The 19282-nt window shown below is 31.8% G+C and overlaps 3 protein-coding genes across 4 annotated transcripts; 2 read left to right on the top strand and 1 right to left on the bottom strand.

Moving 5' to 3' along the window:
- Positions 1–331: 331 nt before the first annotated feature.
- Positions 332–4913, top strand: LOC116774104 (transcription initiation factor TFIID subunit 3). 2 transcript variants are annotated; one of them, XM_032666753.2, is made up of 2 exons: positions 332–547; positions 703–4913. In XM_032666753.2, exon 2 carries the CDS (start codon positions 723–725, stop codon positions 4224–4226), a length of 3504 nt encoding a protein of 1167 aa, XP_032522644.1. In that variant the 5' UTR covers positions 332–547; positions 703–722; the 3' UTR covers positions 4227–4913. The 2 variants fall into 2 exon arrangements, with proteins under 2 accessions (XP_032522644.1, XP_032522645.1); XM_032666754.2 differs by having other exon boundaries at positions 353–417.
- A 249-nt stretch (positions 4914–5162) lies between these two features.
- Positions 5163–8462, bottom strand: LOC116774105 (AFG3-like protein 2). The gene is made up of 2 exons (XM_032666756.2): positions 6870–8462; positions 5163–6094 (listed from the first exon to the last, which is right to left on the bottom strand). The coding sequence occupies exons 1-2, from the start codon at positions 8320–8322 to the stop codon at positions 5238–5240; spliced, it is 2310 nt and encodes a 769-aa protein (XP_032522647.2). The 5' UTR covers positions 8323–8462; the 3' UTR covers positions 5163–5237.
- A 69-nt stretch (positions 8463–8531) lies between these two features.
- LOC116773970 (serine/threonine-protein kinase 40-like) lies at positions 8532–14119 on the top strand. Its single transcript, XM_032666569.2, has 8 exons — positions 8532–8650; positions 8828–9324; positions 9494–9727; positions 9846–9978; positions 10414–10594; positions 11243–11336; positions 11517–11696; positions 12263–14119. The coding sequence occupies exons 2-8, from the start codon at positions 8845–8847 to the stop codon at positions 12800–12802; spliced, it is 1842 nt and encodes a 613-aa protein (XP_032522460.2). The 5' UTR covers positions 8532–8650; positions 8828–8844; the 3' UTR covers positions 12803–14119.
- Positions 14120–19282: the final 5163 nt, after the last annotated feature.

Genomic DNA, 19282 nt, shown 5'->3' with positions numbered 1-19282 from the left:
TAGGTCGATTATTTATGTAATTAATTTAATTCTTGTTTTAAAATATAGGACGCAATAAATTAATATTTATATAAAATTTTATCATATAACTTAATCCTAACACAAGAACATAACTGAAAAAAATAATTAAATACTCTCTTTTTGAATTATTGTTATAATTATTAACTTGATAAGTAAATAAAAGTTATACTTTAAGAATATTAGGTCGTAAAAATATAGACTTGTATGATTTGTTGTTTAGTCCAAAAATCATAAAAAATACTTTTCAGTGAACGAGACTATAATTGACCGCCATTATATTTATTATTCTCTTGCAACACTAAACATTGACAACCCAAAATGCAATCATGGCGCACGGGGCACTGTGTTTGTAGAATGCTGAGAAGTTTTTACGTAAACACTTCGTTACTTTGCATGGTAAACCCTAAATGTGTTATAATAATTTATCCGTGAATTTTGAATATTGTAGCAAAGCATACATGGTTGTTCCAAACTTCAAGTATTCACCTGTTTGGGATATTGTCTCTGTACTACTAGACACTTGCAGGTATGAAAATCATGAGATTTGCTGTTTTAAGTGTTCTATCATATGTGCAGGTTAATGTTTTCATAGTGATTTTGTTAGTTATGAACAGCAATTTACGCTTACATTATTTGAAGGTGTTTTTTCGGCTTTAATCTTAATTTATACGTTTGTTCCAGATAACTTTGTTGGTGTCATAATGTCAGAGGCGTACGCCCGAGAGATATTACGGAGGAATGTTGCCCAAGTATGCCAAACTATAGGATGGAATGGGATAAACTCTACGCCACTCGACATTTTAGTGCATGTTTTGGAAAAGTACATTTGTACTTTGGGCACTCAAGCTAACCGATACGCCGAACAATTTAATAGGACTGAACCAAACTTGAATGACCTAGGGTTAGTGTTTCGTGACCTTCACATCCAATTGCCAGAATTAGGAGAGTATACTAGATCTGTGCCTCCCGTTCCACCTCCTGTTAAAACAGAAAGATTCCCAAAACCTAAAGAATCTAATTTAAATTTCCTTAAGCCTGGCAGTTATGAGGTAGTTACAAGACCTATGCATGTGCATGAGCACTTGCCTCCTATGTACCCAGAGAAAGAAAGAGATACACCTGTTGTTGCAGGAACAGTTGAAATTCGGCAAAATGGTATTGATAATGTTGATGCTAATGTGTCCTGTACAAGTCCTGAAATATCTGTCACAGACAGTCCAGAAAAACCTAAAGATATATTTAAGAGGCCTATTGATCCAGTTTCATTACCAAATAGTAAAAGACCAAGGTTACGACTGGATGAAGAGGAAAGGACAAGGGAAATTAGCAGTGTTATGATGACTATGTCAGGTTTTCTTTCACCAGCTAGAGAAGGTAAATTACCAGAAGCTAAGCCTCCTACTATTATTTCTGAAAGACATCATGACAAGCATAAAGTGAATTCACACCATTCAAATGCAATTAAAGTACCAATGTTAGATAAAATTGATAAGAAATCGAAGAAGAGTAAGTTAATTAATGGAAAAATTATGAAAAGTAAAAGAAAAGATAAGAGTCATAAAGGTGAGGGTAGTAAATCTAAAGATAGTAGTAAATTGGAGAGGTATCCTCCGGGATATCCAATGAAAAGTAAAGACGTTCATCCAACGCATCATAATCACGTGACAATGCCTGCGCCAAGGCCTTTACAAGCACCTGTAAGACCAACAATGCCACCACCACCTATACCTTTACCAACACCGCCACCTGTTACAATACAAGAACCTATCAGGCCAGTTATAAAACAGGAACCAATAGATCCACCCCCACCTGTCACAACTCGGCCATCTCTACCTGCTGAAGATTCAATTCCGGTACCTAAAAAAATACCAATTTCAAAATCTCCGCTCGTTTCCAATTCTTTAACTACTCACAAACATCAATCTTCCACAATTTCTCTTATTCCGGATGTTCAAATCAAAAAAGAGGTTATAGATGAAGAAGAAAAGTTAGCATCTCAGCCAGATAGATCAAAGATTAATATATTTAAAAGAATATCGAACAAATCTAAAGAAGAAAAGCATACACCAGAAGTTGTTCCTGAAAAATTATTTTCACAGCCAGATACAACAATTTCAAGGTTGCAGAATTCATCACATGAAATAAGTGAAAACCGAGTTAAAAGTGCCGAATATGTGAACAATAATAACAGTCCAGTTGATTTGTCGCGAGAAATAGATATTAGGTCTCACGAAATTATCAACATTGATGATGATTCATTGGATGCTCAACCAGTGCCTCATTCTAGAAATACATCCCCTGAGCCAAAATCAGTTGGCCTTTCAATAAATAAATCGTTACAAGTACCTTTTCCCAAAGATATTGCTAGTGTCAGTCCAAAATTGAAGAAGGAAAAGAAACATAAAGATAAAAAAGATAAAGCAGCGAAATTAGAAGCAAAACTCAAAAAACAGCATCAACAGTTGGCCTTTGAAATGATGCCAATGGTAGAAAAGAAAAAGTCTAAAATTAAAAGTGAAAAGTCAGTTAAGTCTAATAGGCTTAAAAATGATTTAAAATTACCACAAATGCCACCTGGTTTTCCATTCTTTCCTAACATGCCACCAGGACGGGGAATGATGCCAGGTCCGGGATTAATACCTAGTCATGGCTTAATACCTGGTGGGGACTTTTTAGCTGGTTTGACTAACAACCCTGCACTAAGAGGTTTACAACCCCCAAATATCCTTGGTAATCCTTTTGCTGTAGGGGCAGGCGGACCAGGGCTTATACCAGGATCAAGTTTTCTACCAGGTGGTCTCGGCCCCGGTATCCCCAATCATCTTATGCCGATGGGTAACTTTCCTCATTCTTCGCGATCGTCTCCTGTAAAAATACCGCCAATGCTTAGACGTCCAAGTTTAGAGGTTATACCTGTTGAAAACGAAGAAGACAGGATGATGCATAAATCAGCAATGACGGGGCGCGACAAAGATCGTCATGATAAGCACAAATCTCCAACCATTCCAAATATTTTACAAAAACAGAAATCTAAATCAAATAAGGATCATAAGTCAAGTATATATAAAATGCCACCCGTACAGCCGGATATAACGATTGAATTGAATCCTCCTAAAGAGCCAGTTAGACCTGAACCACCACGAGAAAATCCAACGCCACTTCGAATACCCACACCAGAACCACAAGCCGTTGTTTCTAAACCTGAACCGCTCCCAATTCCTGAACCAACGCCAGTCAAACATTCTGCTCCAGAAATTTCTCAAGACCCGGATAATATAGAGAAGAAGAAAGACAAGTCTCATAAAAAGGAAAAACGAGATAAGGATGGCATTAAAATAAAAAAGAAGAAGGATAAAAAAGACAAAAATAAAGATAGGTCTGAAAAGAAAAAGGATAAGGAAGAGAGACAGGAAATTAAAGATAGAATAAAGAAAGAAAAGAAAGAGAAAAAGAAAGAAAAGTCGGCAGATGGTCTCGTGCCTAAACTTACCCTTAAACTAGCTTCTTCCAACTCAAATTCACCGATGCCACCCAGCTCTCCAGATGTATATAAACTAAATATAAAGCCTGTTGTAAAGAAAGAAGAGGAAGAGACATCTCCTATTAAAGAGGAATCCGTATCACGAGAGCACAGTCGGTCCCCAGAATTAGCCCAAATATCTGCCTTAGTAACGAGGCCACCAAAGCAGAGACATTCTAAACATAATCATGTTTCAGAGCCGTTAGAATCACAATCGCCTCCGCCTATACCTGGTTCGCCGCAAAGAAAGAATCGTCCACCCTCGAGTCATTCTAAATATAAAAGAATCTTGATAAAACCTTTGTCGAAGAAAGGTAATAACGAAGATTTTGAAGACGAGCCAGCTACGATATCAGATGAACCGCAAGCGCCGGCACCAGTTTCTGTAGAAAAACCAACCGGACCACTTCCAACACCATATTATGTGGACGAACAAGGAAACAAAATATGGGTATGTCCCGCTTGTGGACGGCCAGACAATGGCTCGCCGATGATAGGTTGTGACGGATGCGATGGGTGGTACCATTGGATCTGTGTTGGAATCACGGAGGATCCGGGGGCCACGGAAGACTGGTTTTGTAAATCTTGCGTTGCTAAAAGGGCTGCGATGGTTCTCGCCGGCGTCACTTCCGGCAAAAAGAGGGGGCGGAAACCAAAAGGAGAAAAAATCAGAGACTGTCATTGACCGTCGTATGTTTCGTTGTTACTGAGATTAGTTTTAATTTTCTGTTTGATAGATGTGAATGGATTTCGAATTGTTAATGGATTATTGTTGAATGATATCGCGCAGATACCTTTTCATCATTTATAATGTTATATAATAGGATAGAATTAAGAATAGATAATAATTGAATATTGACATAAAATGTTGAACATAAAATAGCATAGGTACATGTAATAATTACCATAATTTTAATTATTTTGTTAAATTTCTTATTTCTCGTTCGCTCGGTTAGATCAAGTTTAATGAGAATGCGGGCGTGTTGTACACAACCCGCGTGTAAACATAGATTTAATATAAGATTCTTTTTATATTGTACAAAAAACTGAATTTACTTAAGAAATTGGTGATGTATAAAGTAATGGTAGTGAATATTTAAATAAACAGAAAGAAGGCTGGATGTAAATTCAGTCAATATTTGAATATTTTCATATTATAATTTTAATATAACCCTGTTTTTTTTTTGTTGAAGTTGTTCCTTCTTATCTATGTACAGGACAGGCACAGTCACTTATTACTTTGGCGACATCTCGTCTACAAACGCGAATGTGTGAAAGTGCTCGCCCTTCAAAATAAATTACGTAGAGGGGAGGTAAATGTAATTTTTTTGATTTCTGCCAGTGGCCAATTAAATATATTGGTACTCGAAAATGTGGTACGTTATTTAAATCCTCTGTATTATAAAAATAGACAATTGTCAGAAGAATTTATTTATTAAGAAGCATACAATCTCTGTATTTAAAAAAAAATGCCATCACAGTACATTTGAAAAATTGTACAAAATATGGTTTTACTATTGAGTTGTTTGAATGATTTGGGATGTATTTATACGGTTTCGAAAGTCCGTGCTGCACTTCAAAAATACTAGTCATACAAACAATAATTACAACAAAAAAAGCCTTTAATTCTTAAAGGTAATCTATTTATTTCACATAAAATGACTATAAACTCAACAATCTACTACAATACAGTATCTTAATTTTTACTCGCTCCTGGTATAGATTGAGGTGGAGGTATTGTTGGCTGTTTCTCTTTGTTCCAATTCTTTAAACCCTCGGGCAAAGTCGTGTCTTCTTCCAGCGATCCAGTGCCTTCAACAAATTCTTCATAAGTACTCTTCTCTGGGAAGGGTCTTGGGCCTAAGAGTTCGATCATGTCGTCCCTGCTTAATATTTCTTGTTTCAAGAGTCTCTCCGCAACTTTTTCGATGTTCGGTTTGTGTTTTATCAAAAGATCGGTTGTATGTTTGTGGGCTGAGTTGATCAAATCTCTTACTTCTGAATCAATCAACTCCGCCGTCTTCTCTGAGTACGGTTTATCGATAACCATTTCGCCTGGTTGGGGCATTTCGAATGACACATTTCCAACTTTAGCATTCATACCGTAATGCACAATTTGAGCGTAAGCACTCTGCGTTATCTTCTTCAAGTCATCCTGAGCACCAGTAGTGATTCGACCAAAGAAAATTTCTTCACTAACTCTGCCACCCAGGGTCATGCACATTCTGTCAAAGAGTTGTTCCTTACTGTACAAATACTGTTCTTTTGGTAAGTACTGTGCGTAACCTAGACCTTTGCCTCTAGGGATGATGGAGACCTTCAGTAGTGGGTCAGCATGTTGTAGAAACCACCCAGCAACCGCGTGACCCGCTTCATGGTATGCTACAATCTTCCTCTCATCAGGTTGTAGGACATTGGATTTCTTTTCCATGCCAGCGACAACTCTCTCAATTGCTTGTTCAAAGTTTTTCATTGTGATGTCGTTAGCTAATTCTCTAGCTGCAATCAGCGCTGCTTCATTGCATACATTGGCAATATCAGCTCCAGTAAATCCTGGAAATAGAAAAAAACCTCATTAGAACAAATTATAGCAAAATATTGATGTTTGATTATATATATGTGTGTAATTCTAGTTTAGTGTATTAGTTATAAAAGTTGAATAATAGTCATTAAGATCGATATAAGAATAGTTTTTTTTAACTCCAAAAATGTTTGAGTGTGTTTTGGAGTTTTTATATTGTAATTTATTAAAAGTAATTCTTTAATTAAAATGTGATTGATATTTCTAAAATTATATTATAAGCAATAACGACACTATATTTAAACTAAACTGAATGAAAAATTTGCTAATGTGCCTCAAATACAGTGAATTACAGTAGCAATTCTTGAAATATATATACATATTTTATTTGAAAGTACTAGGAAAGATTGCTGTATGTAACGCTGTTTGTTACATTCTCATAAACTGCAAAGTAATTTATAAACTTATTTAAGTATTTGTTTGTATATCAATAATCTAGAATATTTATGAAACATGGCGAATTTTTATAGTTTACAATTGGAGAGGAACATTAATACTAAGTGCTTACTAAGACTTAATTTCTGTATTAGTAAATTGCTTAATTTACTAATACAGAAATTAAGTAATATAAGAACTGTAATATTTAGTTTATATATATATAAACAAATATTTAGTTGATATATATATATTGTTTTAATACTTTTATACATGTTAAAAGAATGAGGAAGAGACCATATGATTAATATTACTATTGAAGTTAATTGTAACATAATTGTATATAATATATTTATTGAGAAATATACAAACCTGGTGTCAATGCAGCCATTTTACGAGCCAAATTTTCCTTATTCAAAGTAGTCTTCAGTGGTGTAAGATGTACTTTGAATATGGAAGCCCTACCCTTTATGTCTGGAGCCGGGACGAAGATCTGACGATCAAATCTACCGGGTCTTAACAGAGCTTTATCCAAAATATCCACTCGATTGGTTGCAGCTAACACAACAACATTGGTTGTTGTATTAAAACCATCCATTTCAACTAAAAGTTGGTTAAGTGTGTTTTCCTGTTCAGAGTGACCTCCAAAACTGCGACCTCCTCTCTTTCTACCAACAGCATCAATTTCATCGATGAATAGGATGCATGGTGCATGTTTCCGAGCCATAGAAAACATATCACGAACCCTTGAAGGACCAACACCGACAAACATCTCCAAAAATTCAGAACCAGAGACAGTTATGAAAGGGACGTTGGCTTCGCCGGCTGTGGCTTTAGCGAGAAGTGTTTTACCTGTACCAGGAGGTCCTGTTAGTAATGCACCTTTGGGTATTTTAGCTCCTAAGTCTATATACTGCTGGGGATTTTTAAGAAAATTAACAAATTCCATAATCTCAATTTTTGCCTCTTCACATCCAGCTACATCTTGGAACTTCACACCAATATCTGTTGGGTTAATAAGTTTAGCGGTTGATTCCATAACACCACCAAACAGTCCTCCACCCTTCCGCCCGCCTCTGCCCATCATATCAGCTGATCTTCTCATCATATATATCAAAAAACCAATTATCAATAATGTCGGCAGCATTCCAGTTAAACTCGCAGCCTCAACTTCAGTCTTATAAATAACAGGGACGAAGTTTGGTGGTTCAACACTCATTTCTATTTGTGCATTTTCTAAATTTCTCTCAAATGAATCAACACTGCCTATGGCAAACCAAATAATTTTCCCTTCGAGTGCTGATCCTGGATTTAATCGGACACGAACCCATTTTTTATTAATTACTTCCAACTTTTCGACTGCTCCTTTATTTAAATATAAATTTACAAAATCTCGCCAGCTTATTTCTCTGTATCTTAGTTCGAAGTATGCGATGGAAGCAAGTAAGGTTACAACGCCCACAGCGCCGAACATCATCCACTTTTCTTTGTCCTGACCATCATAGCCTCCTCGGCCGGAACCTCTACCACCACCAGTGTTAGAAAACATATTTATATTCCATTTCTCTTGTGAAGAGCTCGGCTTAGATGGTGGCGGCGTACTTTTTGACGGTGCTGGAGATTCATCTTTCTCCGGTTTTTTTTGTTGTTTTTGACTGGGTCCCGGTTTGAAATATTTTTCAAATCCTTTAGGCGGCTTGTTGCAAAACTCATACCACTCACTTAATACAGAATCTAAAGCGGGTACACCAACAGGTTGAAGTTTGTGCCCATTAAAATGTAGCTTAGAAAGCTGGGTGTGTGTTATTCTTAAGCCCTTCCACATAATGTTTGAAGGCCCTCTTATTTACAATTTTTTATGTTTTTATATATTTCGCAATATTATTGGTTGTTATGTCACAAAATATAGTCAGGAACTGCATAGGTCTTCACAAAACATGGTTAAAAATATCTGTCAAAATCAGAAGTCTGTATCATACATTGGTGTTGCTATTGAAATAGTTATTTTTAAAATCATTTCCTAATATTGCTGCAGTACAATAAAATATAGTTTGAAGTCTAAATAAATAGTTATTGCTAACATTAATTTGTAACTAGATACATATTACAGAAAATATTAAACTAAAACAAGATGAAGAGTTTTATATACTGTGGTATAGATTTTTAAACAATTTTATAATTCAATGATTACAGACATTTCAATGTGTGATTTGTCCAAATAAATAAAGGACATTGGTTTTACTTTCGTATTTGTCTTTAATATAATGTCTTAGTAAAAACATAAAAAAAAACATCAAAATCTTTTTGTAATTCTTAGTGAAACGTTACAGCTGGTTGAAGTAAAGTTATGGATCAAGAAAAACCTGGCACTAGTATTAATCATGGTAAACGAACTCGACCTTTGTTACTGCAACCGAGTCCAAAGATTGCGAGGGTTTCTGCATACGCAAGTTCAACGTCTAGTTCTGTTCTCAAGAATTCGAAAAAGTTAAGCCCGAACTCTCCCCGTAAACCAAAAGTGCTATATAATAAAAGCGATGTGCCTGCTCCTGGCACCCCAGTTCCGGATAAGCATGTCCGTAAAGCTGGCCCTTATTTACTAGGACCTAAACTAGGACCCAGTCCTGTTAAGAGCATAGTGCAGTGTTTGGCTCGTAAAGAAAAGACTGATGAATTCTACCAAATAAAAATATTAACCCTTCGAAACGAGGGGCAAACTGAAACACAGGATGACAGACAAGGCAAAATGCTTCTGCACACGGAGTATTCATTGTTATCATTATTAAAGGACCAGGATGGTGTTATACATCATCATGGATTGTTTAAGGTTAGTGGCAATATTTGTTTAATAATTACAAGTGTGTGTTCTCTAAGTAATGTTTATTTAACTAGTAGTTATTTGAATAAGGATTTTCTTAATCAACAGTAGAATTAATACATCTTTTGATGTCGTTATATGTTTATATTCATGTGATATATTAAAAATAAAATTCCAGGACCATGCTGTTGAAGAGGTTCCCAACCCAAATGGGCCAGGCTTAATATACACTGGTCGTGTGAGACAAAGGCTATTTTTAGTATTAGATTGTGTGAATGCACACCAATTTAGTGAAAAGGGTAGTGAACTCATTAATTTACAACAGTATGTTACTAAAGTGAAGAAAGTTCCTGAAAAGGAAGCCATATTGATCTTTTATGATATAGTTAGGGTTGTTGCTAATTTACATAAGGTGAGCAGAATTATTTAAAAATTAATTAAATGTATGGCATGTACTGTAAAATACTTTCGTCCTCAGAGAATTATTACTTTATAAATTTGCATCTTTAGTTAATGCATAACATTTTCAGAGAAACATAGTTCACAGAGACCTGAAGCTTGGGAATATTGTTTTAAACCAAAGAACTGGACGAGTCATTATTACAAATTTCTGTTTAGGAACACATTTGGGAAGTGACAGAGATCTATTGAAAGATCAGAGAGGTATATAGACATATAATTTAATCAATAGGCTTAAGATCTGAAAGTTAAGGTTACATTTTCAGAACAACATTTGATATTTTAAGAATTTTATTAATTTTTTTAATTTAAAGAAATTTGATAAACATGATAAAATTTCTAACAGTGTACCCTAAAGATTTTTATTTCTAAATAGAATTAAATATATATATTTTTGGAATTTGTTTTTCTGTTTCCGTGAAGATAAATTTACTAGTGTCATATACGCGAGGAGAAATATGTAAGATAAATGATACAAAATGTAGTTTAAAAAAGTTTTAGTAAAATTTTTAGTTATATGTTTACTGTATATTTATTAATATTCTAAGATTCCATTGATTACTAATTATTGGTTTTAATAAAGGAGCTATTATTTTGTATGAAGATTCTTGATTATATATACATATATATATATTTCAGGTTCCCCTGCATATATATCTCCCGATGTATTAATGTGCAAGCCTTACCTCGGTAAACCTTCGGATATGTGGGCTCTGGGTGTAGTTCTATATACCATGTTATATGGACAGTTTCCCTTCTGTGATACAAGCCTGGCCCAACTCTTCAGCAGGATTCAGGCAGCCAATTATAACATTCCTCCGTAAGTATATATATAAATATATTTTATAATTTATTATTATATAATCTGTAGTAATACTTGCACTTCAAATTCTTATGCTTACAGATAGTAAATTTTGTTCATTTATTGTATATTAAATGCTATATTCTGTTATAAGAAACAGCTTTATTTATTTTAAAAAGGTTTAACTATGTATTAAATTGACTTGTAATTGTAGGTTTCTTGATTGTTTTACTTGTTGATTTGTGTTTGAGCTATAATTTTCAAGGATTTTTCTTCTTATAATTGAAATAAAAAGTAGGGAATTCATTGTTATATCAATAGTCTCAATATTAACAAAAAATCATAAATTTCGAAATGACAAGAAAATATTTCTACATTTGTTTATCAACTATTTGATTGGAACTAAATTCAAATATTGTCAATTTAACTGCAAACCAATATTCAAAATTGGTACATAAAATAAATACAAAAAAAGCATGTAAATAAAATGAAAGGTATATGATAGAATTCAGAACTACACCCATTTTTTAAATATTCAATTAAAGACTAAAAATACTTTATACTCAATTAGAATGTTAAGGCAAAACCTAATAGTAAAACCTCCTTTATTTAAATTTGCTTTCACTAGTGAAACCAAGTTATAAACTGTATTTTTTTTTATTTCAGTGACGGAAACTCAGTTCAAGTAACAGATAGCACGGTATTCTTAATACAAAGGTTATTGGTTAAAGATCCTAAACATAGATTGTTAGCAGATCAGGTAATTAAGTTAAATTTTAATAAAATATAAAATTCATAGTTTTTTTTTTTTAATTTTTTGTATCCTTTTAAATTTAAATTGGTATCACAACAAATATTTAATATATAATATCTGGTAATTTAGTTATATAGAACAAGGACTATAGAGATTTAATACATTAATCTTGTTATCAAATTCCAGGTTTTAGACCAATTGTCTAGTATAATAGCTTCATATGTGGTCGTTCCGAACCCATCAGAGGATCTACAAGTGGTACCCGATGTTGTTTTGGACGAGAAGCCAGCGAGTAATGGTTCAACTGAGATTGAAAGGAAACCTTTCCTTACAACCCCCGACAGTGAAAGAACGCCAAACTCATCTGTAAGTTCATTAGTTTTTTAGTCTACTATATGAGTATTCATACATTAGACATTTCATTTAAAATTTTTATTGCTTAGTAGGTTTCATCATAAGCTATTTTCATGGTTAAGTTCACTGCCACTGCAGTGAGAGTGATTCCAACAAATCCTTCAATAGAAATGCTAAAATCAGTTTATTAATTACATAATAATATAATTATACCTCCATAATTATAAACCTAACACTGGCTTCAATGTATTAATGTCGAATAAACAATATATATATATATATATATAGTGTCATATTAGTCTAGTTGAAGAAGTTGTATTTTTCATTGTATTTATGGATAAAGGCTAATCATTCCATACAATAGTATAGAACTTGTTGCATTTATTGTTAATTTTTTTACAATTAATAAGATATGAGTGGGTAATGACAGCTTAGTATAGACCTATTTATTGTTATAATTGATTAATGTTAGGATAAAATTGGATTGTCAAAATTGTCCCAGTTTTAGTGATATGGCTCATAAAATTCTCACTGCTCATAATGTAACAATATGTGAGTTAATTTTATAAATGTTTCAGGAGGAGCTTGGTGTGTTTTGCGTTCCACTTCCTGATTTCCTCGCTCTGAACTTCCCATCGCCTACTCGAGTCACCCAAAGCAGTATTCTAGTGCATCCAACGAACCCTGTCGACTCCAATCCCAGCCAGAGACAAATTACCGTACAAAGAATTGGTAGGGATGCAAGACCGTTACTGCCATGTGAAATAACAAGATATCAGCACATGTTCACATCAAACAGAACAGAGAGACGTACAGAACAGAATTACGTACCGGAAAACCGTTCTGATAATTCCAGACTTAGGTCCTTAGCACATAGGATACCAAGACTTAATGCTATAGCATCCACATCGACAGCTGATCTACGAGTTATACCTTTATCTGACAGATCCAGATTGGACAGATTAGATCAAGATTATATTCTTAGATTGCCTGTTGTCGATATATCTAGAATGCCAAACAGAATTATGAATCCAGCACCGGTACATTCAATCAATCCCGAGGCAGTTGTTAACAATCCACGTCCACCTGTAGATAATACTGATTTAGAATACAATTAATATGTAATTAAAACGATAAAATTAAACTTCTCAATCTATTAATTGAAGCATAAATTGCTTAAACCGATTATATTTATCACCAACAGCTTGTATGGGAACAAATGTAGAAGCTATTATACATTTTCATATATTGCTCATTTAATAATAATATGTAATGCCTTGTTTTATATATTAATTAGATATTTAGAATATTTCATAACTTCTCATTTTTAATATAGGTTATGTATAGAGCATTTAAATATACCGTTAGTATGAATTTCAACTTTTACATGTCTATTGTGTATAATAAAACATTACAAGGAATATTTTAATTGGCTACAGAAGTACTTATATATGACGGCATTTATATGTTAAATACTGCCAAAATGTTTTTGACATTTCTACATACTTTAGTATATATTAAGTGTTATCAATCAAATATGATCATTTTGTTACTGTATTAAGGTTTTTAAACGGATGTGGGCTATTTGTTTTAAATATACATGGATGGCAATATAAATAAATCTGTTTATATTTTTTTATAATAACTAGTGAAGTAATTCCTCATCAGTTAAATAAGGTAAGCATTTGTAAGACTCGTTTATTGAAATGAACGGTTGTATTAATTTAGCTTTTTAATGTTTTATGTAAAATGTAAAAAATGGTATAGAAGCAACAAAAGTTAAGTTTTGGGTTAAATTAAACAGTTATCGTTTCCATATTACCTCCTTAGTTGTTATTGGTAAGTACGTTTGATATGTTCTCTTTTTGAATATAATAGCACTGGCTGCAATTTTTTTTGTAGATTAAAAAATAATTATATTAATTTGTTTATTTGTGTTCAGAGTGTATTTCGCAAAATATGATTTGATATTTAAGTCTCATTTACATCATTTGAAAGCTACAAATCAAAGTTGTCATAAACCTTATGCACAAATTTTTCAACTCAAATCAATACCTTATGAAAAATAAAATAAAATAAAAAAATATTAATAATGAGGAATAATAACAGAATACTTAAAACAGTCGTCCATTATTTTAGTTTTATTTTTAGATCCATGTAACATTAAAGAATAAGAAAAAAAAAACATTAAAAAACTTATGACATATCATTGAAAAAAGGTTATATTATTTTAAATGACTTTTACATGCGGTATACTCTAAGTATTTCTTTTAAAATTTAATGTTCTTTAAAAATGACAAAGCGCTGTTATTTTATATTTTTGTTATATAATCTGTATTCTGTGGTATGTAAGTATGTAAGTAGACAATTTTGTTATCTGTTAGATATGCATGCTATGTCGCGGTATGTAGACTAATAAAGATGTATTTTAAAGATATCAACTTTTATTACCCCTTGTATGTATGTCATGAAGATTAAATGACAAGGTAAAATAACCAATGATTCTAGACGAGGACTGACATCGTAAGTAATCGTTAAATACAAATTATTTAATAAAAAAATGAAAAAAAATCCACAATTTACCTTTTGATTGAGTATCTAAGTAACACGTTTAAATGCAAATTAATATTTAACATTAATTTAAAACGTACCTCTATCTTGAATAAAATGTGTTACGCTATGTTTCAATGACGGTTACTACAAAGCAAACGTCAGGTTAAAAATAAAAATGTGAGTTCTGTCCAAATTTTTTTTATTAAAACGTTTAAATAAAAGTATTCGTGATTATTTTACCACAGTAAAATAATTTTTGTATTTAATAATAAGAAATTATTGACCTGCACGGGAACAGTTCTGTTATGCATTGAAATATAATAATAATAATTATTATTATTATCAAAAGCAAAATCTTTGTTTACAATTTACATCCTTTAGGTTGAGAAGTATATCATCTCGTCTGCCCGTGATCACGGTTGCTGAAAAGTAACCGAAACGGGGGCAGTATGTAGTTTTATTTACAAAAATAAATCACGCGTAGTTTATCCGAAAAATATTAGTTTCATTTAAAAGAGAAGTATATTTTAAATTAGTAAGATACTTTTGTGTAGTGGCTTATTTATTTACTCCACTTTGTACATTGCCTTTTATTTTTAAAAAGTTTTAAATAAAAAATTGAATTAAAACCAACTTTCTCGGATTTTACTTATATTTTATTAATTTACTTCTTCATGACTGCTCGTGATCATGGTTGCGAAAAAAATTTTTACTATTATTTTTTAATAATAATATATGGCGATGGACTTTTAAGTTGTCGTTATGGACAAGCTTAATGATAAGACCAGAAATTTTGTTATAATTTTAGACACCAAGAAGGTTGTGTTTATTATCCTTAAATATATCAAACCCTTTTTATAATAAAACAAATTTACCGGGTAAAATTTTCTCATAAAAATGAAAATGTTTTGTTTGTCAGGTAAAATATATCTTTCATTAAACAAATTCTCAAGGCGAGCGTGTAATTTTTCAGTGTCTAACCCAGCTCCCGTCAGAACTAACCTTCATCTAAATGAAAACTAATTTTAATATTAATGTTTCCTTTATGAAAACTGCGGATATTAATCTACGTTCTTGTTAAGTTGAGCTATTAAGAAAAATGTATAGCTTTTTATTTAAGAGTTTATATCAAAATGGTTTAAGATTTTTTAGACAATGTAAAAACATTGAAAGTTTATTTATTTTTTAAATAAAACATGTTTTTTTCATACAGTTATTTTTATACAAATTTTTAACACCAACCAAGTTTATAAATGCATTGCAGTCAGAAAGGTAGGAAACCGTCACATATGGGAAAAATAGTTAAACGAGTATCTATAGAAAGCTATTTGGATTCTTTCTTTTATGCATGAATATCAGCTATTTGTTAAGGGTTAATTACTTTAAAATGTCGAATACTCAATAAAGTAATTGGCTATACATTTTGGCGTTGAATTAAAAAAGAAAGTGATAAAAGTGAAATTACATGCAATTAGTTTCTTTTATTGCCTTTGGTATTGAAGTGCCAATATAAACTCTCAGATTCTTGATGTCATTCCTCTTTTTTGGGTGTAGTATCAATACTATAGTCAACTATATCAACATTTTTAAAGGCATAAGTACATTTAGCGTTAACTGACTATGCCGCAGATACGACCTGTGTGGATAGTCCAAATTTTGCAACGTATTAGTACATACGACGTTTCCCGTTTCTCATTCATTAAACTAAATAAATAACGTAAATACTATATTATGTGAATGTGGTTTAGACAAAGGACAGTATAGACAAAGTATACTGAAAATTAGTGACAGTAACATCAAATTCAGATTTGACCTTCTAGTGTACGTTGTAGAGGTTTTGTACGAGTTTCATTTCCCTTGTTTACATAAATACTAGGCAATGACTTCCTAAGAGCAAGTCGAGTTTCCTTTTATAAACGTTTTTGTGCTTCGTTCATTTCGTATTTTTAACTTTTTTTAAAGTAAAGTACCTATAATAATCCTTTTTCCCAGTGAGACGTTTTCATCACTTTCAGTTCCTTAAAAGGGATCAAAATCAAAATATTTTATGTGTAATATTAGATGGAGTATTTTAAATGCAGCCCAACGCTAAGGTAAATTAAGCAATCATCAAAACTCATTGTTCATGGCCGATAAATCTGGAATATTTTTTTTTTATCTGGAATAATATTGGATTAAATAAAGATATTTTTATGTTATCGTAGACGAATTGTACAGTAATAATTAAAAAATATATACAGGTGAAATGAGAACCTTCTTAAAGTCGGTTAACAATACGAAATGGAAGAATCATGAGAATGTTACCCGTCTACCTTAAAGTAATAAATATGATTTTATCCTCGACATCCTTCAAAACCTGACTACATGGAAACATCATTTGTAAATGTAATTTAACCTTAAAGAGGACATCATTGTAATATTTTATTCCTGGTTTCTAATAAGTAGTTATCATAAAATTATTAATTAAATACAAAACGTGTAAAAGAATACTTTTCTAGATACGACTATATATATGTACATACAGTGACTATACATATGTACATACAGTGATTTTAATATGTACATATATATTAAAATCACTGATTTTAATTATTCTATACTCATAATGAAAGGATAGGAACCATTAAAAAAGTACCCACAACCGAATCAAAAAGAAGTTTTAAAGAATATTGAATTCATACGTATTCGTTTTTCTTATGTAGTTTAACCTCAAAAATAGGTGAAAAGATTTAGAAATTTCTTACAACAATATTGTTTTAGGTTATTAGAGATTTGTAACTATTTGATATGGATGCTAATTCAGGTTAGCGATTAAACTTTTTGATGTATCATAAACAATTTTGAGCCTCAAGACCCCTTTAATAACGATCATCTTGTATTGAGTAGGGAAATGTCTAACCCGAAGTGCGATTTTCTAAAACCAACTAGAACTAAGTTATCTGTTTTGCACAATACATGTAAAAATAACAATAAAATTCAACATTAATATCAAAAATACAAATAAATCGAAAAATAACAGTGTAAAAATGTGCGAACGCCCGTGAATTATTAATTTTCAATATTTAAAAGCATTGTCTAAACGGCATGGACACTAAAACAATCATAAAATACAGATTCTTCGGATCGTAAATTTGAAAATTCCCGAACGATAGACTACGTATTCCATTCAAGAGTTTTATGGTTCCAGTGGAGTTATGTCTTTGTTTATTTTTATAGATTTCTTAGTCATAGGTAAATGGGAGTGAAGTGATAAAAATTCAATTTAAAATTTTCTTAACATTTATTGCGTCGTAACTCGGGAGAATACTTAGAGTACGATGAAAATAAGAAATTTTTAGTTCATTTTATCTTTAATTTCAATCCTTAGATATTATTAGGAAAATGTGAATATATAAAAAAAACAATCATAAAATGGTATTATATGTATTAGTGTAAATAATTTTCAACATTAATTTGTTTTCACTTTAACGGCCATTTTCTCTAAGACTCACAAGACTAGACAATAAATTGAATAATATTCTTATTTATATTTTTTTAAAGCAACATTTAGATTTATTATGTTTAGGCTTTAGCCCATATCGCCGTTCCGAAACTGAAAGTATATTTATATAAAAATGAAATGGTTTTAGTTATAAAATGAATCTATAAATATTATCCATATAAAACACAAAACAATGACAACAAAGGCAGAATATTTGAACTTATAACTGCGTTTATTGAAAGTAATTCGAGATCATTTTTAAGCCAATCGGATAAGCTTTTCAATAGCATGCCCCGCGGAGGTGCCGGCTGCCGAGATGAAATCGGACGTATTATTTTTTATTTACGTATTATGTGAATACTGAATTCTTACGGCATTGTTATCTGTATTCCATCGTTAGGGTTCTACCAATAGCGATGTGACATACAACGTAAAATGTACAGTTTCAAACAAACAATCGTGAATATAACTTTTAATTCAATTAAACAAAATATTACTCAAAAGTTTAGATATTCAAAGTACAATAAAAATTTAGTTACTTTTGTAAGAAATCGATTTTTCGCTACGGAATCGAGAATCTATCTACATATTTTTTTATGAATTTTCTTAGTGCATCCATAGATTTCTATACAAAGTTTATTCCATTTGATGATAACTTTATGTTGATTTTTTACCAGCTGATATATTTACAAAAAAAAAAACAGATTTCTCTATGTAATAGTCAAAATGAGAGAGTTAATACAACATTGGACATAAACATTTACGTTCTGTATCGAAGCTTTATTCAGGTTGATATTACCATATTAGGCGGCGCCCGGGGCGAAGTCGCTCAGCCTTTGTCAGCGGTTTCAGTGCACAGGGCGATCTGTTTCAACGATTCACATATTTTTAATTGCCACATGATTGGGACTTTGTTTTAAAAGCTGCATGCATTTTTTTTTCTACAAAACCGAATGAAGGACACGTTTATACAATTTTATTTAGGATCTTATATAATATAGGTATATCAGAATTTTATATAATAATTCTATTATTAAAATGTAATTTATATCTGATTTTAAATTTGTCTTTATGGTTTTTGTATATTAATATAGTGGTTAATTTCATTACTCCTATCGTTATTTCTGCTTATTTATTTAAACATAACAACGTATTATTGTTTAAATAAAAAACCTTATAAGAACAGTATTATGTCATTTAAAATGAAACAAAGTAAGGCTTATGAAATGGAAGTAAATATTAAAACACCCTGTTGTTCCACGTATGAAGGATCGTACAAGGCGGGGCAAATATATCATTTACGTCATCAAGTCATAAATTACTTACTGTTTTTACATTTCACCTGCTTCCGTCTGGAGCAGTGATGCTGAATAAGGAATATGTCATCATTATTAATTTTATTACAGCAATAGCAATATCATGATTTCTATTGAAAAGAATACGGAGGTCCCGTATATTCAAAATTACATATGCCTATGAAAAATTTTGATATAATTCATATAAATATATATGTTATATTAATCAACTATTATTATATTGTTTTAAACAAGAGTTCAGAAGCAGC

Source organism: Danaus plexippus, chromosome 20, assembly GCF_018135715.1.
Source record: "Danaus plexippus chromosome 20, MEX_DaPlex, whole genome shotgun sequence".
NCBI classification, from domain to species: Eukaryota; Metazoa; Arthropoda; class Insecta; order Lepidoptera; family Nymphalidae; genus Danaus; species Danaus plexippus.
This window is presented reverse-complemented; position numbering and strand designations above follow the sequence as displayed.